Source organism: Triturus cristatus, chromosome 6 (genome assembly GCF_964204655.1).
Source record: "Triturus cristatus chromosome 6, aTriCri1.1, whole genome shotgun sequence".
In the NCBI taxonomy this organism is placed as follows: domain Eukaryota; kingdom Metazoa; phylum Chordata; class Amphibia; order Caudata; family Salamandridae; genus Triturus; species Triturus cristatus.
Genome location: NC_140589.1, coordinates 1,404,903,993 through 1,404,912,514, shown reverse-complemented (window position 1 = coordinate 1,404,912,514; position 8,522 = coordinate 1,404,903,993). Strand labels below are relative to the sequence as shown.

Here is an 8,522-nt window from a genome sequence, read left to right as displayed (position 1 = left end):
AACTAGTAGGCATCTAATGCGAGCTTCATGACATGTTGCTTGAAGCACATAAAAAATGCAGGACTACAATTTTGAATTGACCGAGGGACACAGAATTATGTAACCAACAGTGCTCACCAACACGTGGGGCCTCCTGTATAGAATTTACGTATTTGGGACATTCTGTGATTGAAAAAGTATCCCACATTGTAAATGTATTTTAATGTCAATAACTAATATACTAAACCTCAAACAAACGTGTATCCATTGGTCGTACTAAATAACTTTATAAGCTATAACTGGTCAGTGAAATGCCAAACATACTAAAAATTGGTAGGTTTTGCTCTTTCTAGCCACACCTCTACCTCCACCCACTGACCCAATCCTCTGGTTACTCCCGCCCTCTTATTGCTCCACCCTCAGTTCTCCTACTTTTTTCCCCCCACTTCGACCACTGATTACAACACTTTAAAGCGGGAAACGACCTTTACAACAGAGTCATTACACCGCGATACATTTACATCGCGGTCATTACAACGCAAGTCCTTACAACGACTTGCGCTGGATGGCGCTCTACACTTAGGAATAGGATGATTTACTATTCCAACACCTTCCCTACTGTTACACACACTGGAGTTGGAACAGTGAATCATACTATTTCACCTTCCCTACTGTTACACACACTGGAGTTGGAACAGTAAATCATACTATTTCACTTTCCCTACTGTTACACACACTGGAGTTGGAATAGTAAATCATACTATTCCTAAGTCCAGCGCCTTTAGTGCAAGTCGTTGTAACGAATTGTGTTGTAATAACCGCGACGGAACGTACCACGATCTAAATGATCGCGTTGTATCATCACATATCCCTTTAAAGCATAGTGAGCGATGGGTGGGTGGATGGATGGACGACAAGAAGACAGATTGACAGTAGGAAAAAGAGGCGATGGTGAGCTAAAATAGACAGACAGACGATGGACGGATAGAGATAGATAGATAGATAGATAGATAGATAGATAGATAGATAGATAGATAGATAGATAGATAGATAGATAGATAGATAGATAGATAGATAGATAGATAGATAGATAGATAGATAGATAGATAGATAGATAGATAGATAGATAGAATAGATAGATAGATAGATAGATAGATATCCCCGTGACATTCCTTCCAAAATCACAGCCCAAATTAACAGGCGTGCTACTTCACTAGTTTGTGGGACTTTTGAGGTTGGTGGTGAGTATTCCAATGTGTGAGGGACGCCCACTGACTCAGACATTTAGCAGATTGCATCATGCAAAATTGGTGCATTCTAATTTTTCAAGGCCACCAGTTTGAAAAAAATGAACGTGTCAACAGTCAGTGTGTGAAAAAAAATAGTTGTTGCACCAGTCGGCCCGTAATAATTGTGTTTTTACACTTGTCGGGCGCTGCAGCCATTACTATGTGGTCAGACACATAACGTGCTTCCCGCATGGTCTGATGACTAAGGGCAATCAACCCCAAATCGTTTTAAAGAGTGAAACTCAGGAGAAGAAATTTCCCCAACAAAGACACACCAATACAGGCCCTGCCCCCACTGGGCACTTCCCAGCAGTCACCGTCTGGAATTTCGGCAGAATACCCCCCAGAACAGCAGGTAGCCGAGCGGGGAAGGGGCCACGTGGTCGGTGCGAAGAGAGTCGACTGCCTCAACTGAAATGTGCAATATCCTGAGTCACCACATCAGAACGCAAACACCGCTCTCTGCAAAGGGAAGGACGTTTCCAACAACACGCACAACAAAAAACAAATACTGGGCGGATACCACGCTCCCAGCACGTCCAAGCGATCAGGGCCGGTGTCGGGAAGTAAGCCAAAACTGGTGAAGCTTGTGTTTGTTTTAGAACGCACGTTGTCTGTCACGGGTGCGCCACACAAAAAGCGTCTGAGAGCTAGCTCCCCTTGGAAGCTACAGTTAACAACAGTTTCCAAATCGTTTTCGCTAGTTGCATAATGTGCTGCAAGAAACTTTGGACTGTTTACTTGCGAGCAAGTCTGCACAGCCAGCATGCCAAACAATGGGCGTACAAGTGGTTCATTATAACAGCAACAGAAACCACCAGGAATCAATTTAAAACACACACACAAAGAGGTGTCAGCAGACAACTAGTTCAGTCGTGTATGTGGACTATCAACACGGGTGAGCCATGGGCAGCCCAATGCAAGATAAACTGATAAAGAACAAACGTGTTAGTCGTGAGCTCATGCATGTATTCCAAAAATGCTGTGTGTGCACCAGTTTCTTGTCACTTCTTAGTTTTATCGCCAGCTCTGTGAGCAGAGCGCCGAGGCGCTACCCGCCCTGCCCACACCTCCCGGATGGTGATGTTTACAGGGAGGAGGCGGGCCCGGCAGCAGCAGCCCCATGGTTTGTTTACATGCTCTGCAGCGAAGCAGGGACGCTACAGCTGGAAGCCAACGCGACCGCAGGGCAGCCAAAGCGTCATTGAGCAACGCTCCAAAGCGGCCTCGTGCAAAACATGGACTTGTGCTAACTTCTGCACATCCCCGGAACACATCTGAGCTGCGGGAGGGTCGTGTGTTCACAAGGTCAAAGCAAACACGCATTCCAGCGGCGGAGATCTCACGGCCCTAGGGTGCACAGGCTTTGAGGGGGACAACATGTAAGGAAACACAGGGACAAGGATATTTGTGGTTTGGGGAACACTGTTCCTCTGTTTTTTAATGAAGCGGTACAGAGTAATAATTGGTTTTAAAAAAAACAGCATTTTGGGGTTTAAACGTGGAGAGTTGGAGTGCGTGCCAAAAGTTAGTCAATTACCAGAAAAGTATTCACTGCTTTGAGATTCAACCAGAGTGGGTTGGTTCATTGAAAATGACCAAAGACTAAAGGAATTCCCCAAAACGTGGTACTCACTCGCAGTTGCAGATGGGGCAGTGATTTTGGTACCCTAGTAACATAGGAGGAAGATGAGGAGAAGGGAGTCTGGCATTCAATTTCCGTGCACGATTCTACTGCAAATATGAGGCTCTGTTGTCACAATCTTTCTAGAAAACATTTTGTGCAATGCATTGTAATTTATACATGCATTTTCGATCATTTTGGGAACACAGAGGTAGCATGATCTTCACAACCCTTCTTGTGTTTCTGGCGCCTGGTCGCGTTTTCTGAATAAGGAACCACTGCCTCCATTTTCTGATAAAAAAAAATATAACTCTTTTAATGCACGTCAGCGTGTGCGTCATCTCGTAATTTTTTATAGGAGTAGCCACGAGCATATTTTTATATTACACTTCGGAATTTACTTGTTTTCATGTTTCCCTCCGGTGAAAACGTCATTATCTAATGGACGTCGGAATAACCTTGAGAGCCCACTAATACGAGTTCTGGACGTGAACAGGACGTGCGCTGAGCACTTCCACATGTGCCCTGTCATGTAGTTTTATTTATGTGCACCAGCACCACCCCCTGAAATCAACCCGCAGCCACGTGCAAACGGCGCGCACTGTTTTGTGTCCAGTAATAACGTATTTCTCTTTATTCCTTCAAACGCAGGAAGTCAAATTGTCAGAGATGGTAATAACATTTCAATTCTAGCTGAAGAATCCGGAGCAGGGGAGAAAGAGTCTGGGAGGGATGCTGGAGAGAAAAAAATCAGGCTACGTGCAGGAAAGTAGCAGCTCCACTGAAGCCTGAGTGAGCGGGAGGGGCAGAGGGGGAGGCTGGGAAAGAGCAAACACACGGTTTTATTTATTTATTCTGCAGCACGAAGCAGCGGAGCTTCCCTACCATTGACTTAATGCATGCTGCATTCCTCTTTAGGGCATAGGGAAAAGGAGGAAGCAGTAGCGCCCCCTCGCGATGCGCCTATCCTTGTGTATGACGGGCTTCACTTGTATGCATTAATATTGGCTTTACTGTTCGCCGCATATAGGTTTTGCAATATTTATTTAAAAAGTAACATGATCTGTGCAGCAATAATTTCATTAATAAATAATTGTCCGAGCGCGCGGTTCTTTCTAGTGCAGGATTAACAGCTCTGGGATGCGCGAGGCTGGAGCGGTGGCTGGGGCAGCAGCGCCCCCACCGGTGAGGCCCGGCAGCGCAGGCGCACCACACGTGTCTGAGCGCAGAGGGGAGGGGGCGGATCCAGTCCGGTCCTCACTGGCTGAGCCCGCTCCCGTGTTTTCCGCGCGCCTCGGCCGACTCCGCCTTGCTGCCGCTGGTATATTTAGTGAGCAGCGGCGCAGTTTTTCATTGTTGGCAGAGAGCGTGAGAGGGTATCGTGGACTGGAGGCGAGAGCAGCGCATCAGGAGCGGCTCATACGGACCCTTACTAGAGCCACTGCCCCGGCAGCTCCCGGGCAGCTCATCACAGGAGCCAGGGATTTCATTTTAAAGGGAGATCCAGTGAAAGGTGAGTAATACTGCAATGTAGTCTAGTTTGCTCTGTTTCTTACGTGGTAGTTTTGCAGCAGATGGCGGCGCGTGATCTGTGCAAAGTTGCTGGTGCAGTCCACGGCGATCGTCTTTGTCAGGTGCAGTGATGTAATCCTTCAGTTGCATAAGGGGCAACGTGCAGTGGAGGAGTGTGGTCGGTGCAGCCCCGCTCTGTGGCACAGTGAGGTGCTATGTTTATCTTGTACTGCGCTGATGGTGTCTGCAGGGAAGTGCCAGCGATCTTTGTTGCGGCTCGAAGAGGGCTGGGTCCCTGGCTGTAGCCCCTCCTGAGGGCGCTTGGGGGAGGAGGGGGCGCACCATCTGCCCACCTACGAAGGTGGTGATATAAGCTGTTGCCTCTGCAGGCTAGTGAGAACCGAGTGTGTGCGTGTGTTGAGTATCATGTGCAGGGTAGGTTGATGGGGACCGTGTCAGAAGAAGCCTGTCCAGGGGTAAACTAAGCACGGTAGGGTGGCGAGGAGTTAGGCGCAGGAAGTCTCTGCAGATTAGTGTGGTAAGGAGCGGTGTTCGGGTACCCTGTGTGGTGCAAGGTTGTATTGCTCAGATAACTGTGGGCAGTGCAAGGTAGTGGGAAGCCGTCCATGGCAAACGCACTAGGCTGTGGGGCAGTGCTCGGTAGGGCGACAGGAACGGCACGAGGGAGTCTGCAGTGCAGGGTGGCAGGGAGCTATGCCTTGGCAGCCATCCCATGGTAGGTGGCTTGAAATGCACGAGGGGAAGGGATGCATGAGGAGGTGTGCAGCCTAGGGTGGTATGAGCAGCGCGCATATGGCGGGGTGTGGCACAGTGTAAGGTGACAGCCATGCACGGTAACCCATTGGGCGTGTAGGGAGTATTGCACGGTGCAAAAGCTGCACACAATGGCTTTTATGTCGCACGGGATAGCTGCACTGTGGTGCAAGGGGGTCAGCTTGGATAATTTGCTCACGGTGAGCCCTTATCACATGGGCTGTGGTAGTTTAGCGCTCCCTCCATCCGAGGGAGAGCAGACTTGTTTGGGTGGGTGGGAGGTGTAACCAGAGCATGTTATTTCTCTGTTCGGAATAGGTCTTGCAGTCTATGTGTAATGTTCAGTACATGCAATGATTCGGAAAAGCCACTGATTTAACTTGTAAGACTGAGTAATGGATTTGCCCTTCGACGTGCCTTGAACATGTCTGTTTTGAGAGAGGTTCGCTTCTTGTCGTTGACCTGCACCCCTCTCACTTCAGCTGTGTCTATTGGCCGCCGTGCCTCAGTCCGCTCAGTTACCACTCTGCTGCCCGAAGGCGGTGCATGATTCACCCGCTCGTGTCCTAGCGCCCGCCCGGCTCTGCATCCTGTTTACAGGCGCTGCAGCCGCCTCTCGGCAGCTGTCAAAGCGCAGCGTTCGCTGCCTTCTGCCTACCCCTTGCTTGCAACGACACCCCTGTACTTGTGGTCACTTGTTTCAGTCACCAGGCAGTCTGAAGTGTCTCTTTTCTGACTTTATGGCACTGGAGAATCGAGTCTTTCATTGCCTTGCTGGCAGAAACTGCTGCCCATTTGGCTGTATATCCGTTCGAGTACGGAACAGCGGTAAACTCGTGTTGCCCTCTGCATCCGTCAGGGGTCCCCATCGCACGCAGTAGACAGTCTTATGTGCCACATTCTGAACCAACCTTGAAATGACCTGCGACTTAATTACATAACTAGACTGGTTAAATATACCCAGCTGCCTCTTGACCCGTTAACAGCATTGCATCCATCTGCTCCGGCGCCCTCTGACTGAATAGCAGGACATTATTGACTCTGGTAGAATAAATACACAAGCTTTTGTTGTGTGCATGTGTTTTGTAAGCCATTTTGTTGGGTTTCATCAGTTGCGTTAATGCCCGTTCTTTTCGAGAATGCATGTGAAACTAATTGTGAATTTATGGTTCGATAAACCTTAACGCCTGTACCCTCTTCTCTCCTAGCTTCGCCATGGCAGAGCACATGATGGCCATGACCCACGGCAGGTTCCCCGACGGGACCGGCGGATTGCACCACCACCCGGCCCATCGCATGGCCATGGGGCAGTTCCAAACACAGCACCAGCAGCAGCAGCACCACCAGCAGCAGCAGCACACCTACAGCACTGTCATGGCCGACCACCACCTACACTACGGAGCAGGCACCATGACCTCTAACGTGGGCGTCCGGCACGCCATGGTGCAAGGCGGGGTGGGTGCCGTGCACCCTGGCGGCGGCATGCCCCCCACGGCGCGGTTCAGCAGCACCCAGTTCATGGGCCCCCCAGTGACCAGCCAGGCCGCCCAGCTGACAGCCAGCATGCAGCTGCAGAAGCTGAACAACCAGTATTTCACGCACCACGCCTACCCCCACGGCCACTACCTGCCCGAGCTGCACCCCGCCGGACACCCCCTCGGTACCGGCCAGCAAACCCACTTCAGAGACTGCGGCGCAAAGCTCGCCTCCGGCATGGCCCCTTCCTCTGCGCCGGTCGCGCCGCCCCAAAGCGTCATAGACACTGACTTCATCGACGAGGAGGTGCTCATGTCCCTAGTGCTGGAGATGGGACTTGACCGCATCAAGGAGCTGCCTGAGCTCTGGCTTGGACAGAACGAGTTTGACTTTATGACAGACTTTGTGTGCAAACAGCAACCCAGCCGGGTAAGCTGCTAGTGCGCACCCCCAAAAAAAGGACATTCCTTGCGAATGATTGGACTCGAGACACCGGATCCCACTAACAGATCCTGGAAGGCTCAGCACACGAGAAGACTAAACATTCAATTTATTTTCTTTGACCCCCGACAGCTCCAAGAAACCAGCTTCCATTCGCTCTCCCCTCTCCAGCGTCACACAAATTATGCTGGCACTAAGCTTAACGATGTTAACATTTCCAATGTTTCCTGTAATTGGACTGCATTAGAATCGAGAGGAACTCTTGCTGCATGGATCCCAGAGGGCAGATTACTGCACAAATGCTGCCACCTTGCTTCGTCTTTTAACTATGCATCGCAGCACACTTTCTTTTCTTTCCTCACCACATGCGTGTCCAGCCTTGCAGGGTCGGTGCGGGCAAAGCCGGTGCTCTACCCCCCCTCCCCCGGTGTATAGACAATAATAACAGTGTGCAATGTGGACTAGTTGGTGGCTGAACATTTCACCAAGGCTTTGTTCGTCTTCAACATGTTTACACTGTGCCCGATAGTTCGTTCGATACGTGGAAAATACTACTGTGTGGAAAGCTTTTTAGGAAAATTTGACAGTATTTTTGTACAACTTTTTTTTGATGAAATACTTGTTAATTTATTTATATTTTAATTTGCCAATGTCAATAAAGAGTTAAATAACTTGCCCTGTCTACAGTTCATTTTGCCACAGTCTCACTGTCAGTTCCCAGGCCTGTTTATTGGAAGTATTGTGTTTGGAATGCTCGCTTAGTTATCCATGGCACTCTTGAAGACAGCGGGACATTCAAAGTATAGCTGGTTGATCTGTGTAAACATAAGCTCGCGCTTGGGAGTGGTTTGGTAGCACTCGAACCCTTGTGAGCTCCTTCGCCACGGAGGCCTGCAGGTGTAACCCCGTGTCCTCGTGGGCATTCATTGCATATTAGGAAGCAGCGGATTTGTTGACATTGGTTATGCCCAGGCCACACCCTTGGGAAAAGCGCACCGAGGCCCACTCGCGTGCCTGAGAAAGCTGTATCCTGGCCTAGGCCCCTGCAAACCATTGGGAATCTGGGTTCACGTCCTTAGATCGCTGACAGGATTTCTGGGAAGCACGTCTTTGGGGTGGCCTATTCCAGTTATAGGATGGAGAGAAGGGTTTGAGATGTTGGTTAAAATTCCATCCCGTGGTCTTAATGGTTTACTGGCCATTTCTATTTGTGGAATGGCCCATTTTGGCAATATTTAGGCCTTGCCCTTTAACATGGGCGAGAGCTTTCTGCGTGCTCACAAGTAGCGCCTCGAAGTAGGTGGGTGTAACTTTAGATGTGACCGCTAGCTTGTAAATTATGCAAGCTTATGTTTTGTGCTGTGTGGTCTGTCATACTTGTAATTGGTATAGGCCCAGCAAAGGTGATCAGGGCAGTTGCACTTGAT

At 49.6% G+C, this 8,522-nt stretch overlaps 1 protein-coding gene across 1 annotated transcript; it reads left to right on the top strand.

The window, feature by feature from the left end:
- The first annotated feature begins 4,236 nt into the window (after nt 1-4,236).
- Nucleotides 4,237-7,771, top strand: CITED2 (Cbp/p300 interacting transactivator with ED-rich tail 2). Its single transcript, XM_085612475.1, has 2 exons — nt 4,237-4,405; nt 6,387-7,771. Exon 2 carries the CDS (start codon nt 6,394-6,396, stop codon nt 7,093-7,095), a length of 702 nt encoding a protein of 233 aa, XP_085468601.1. The 5' UTR covers nt 4,237-4,405; nt 6,387-6,393; the 3' UTR covers nt 7,096-7,771.
- Nucleotides 7,772-8,522: the final 751 nt, after the last annotated feature.

Bases quoted from the DNA above. Each gene is read 5' to 3' on its own strand.
- CITED2 (XM_085612475.1), top strand. From the start codon at position 6,394: ATGGCAGAGCACATGATGGCCATGACCCACGGCAGGTTCCCCGACGGG.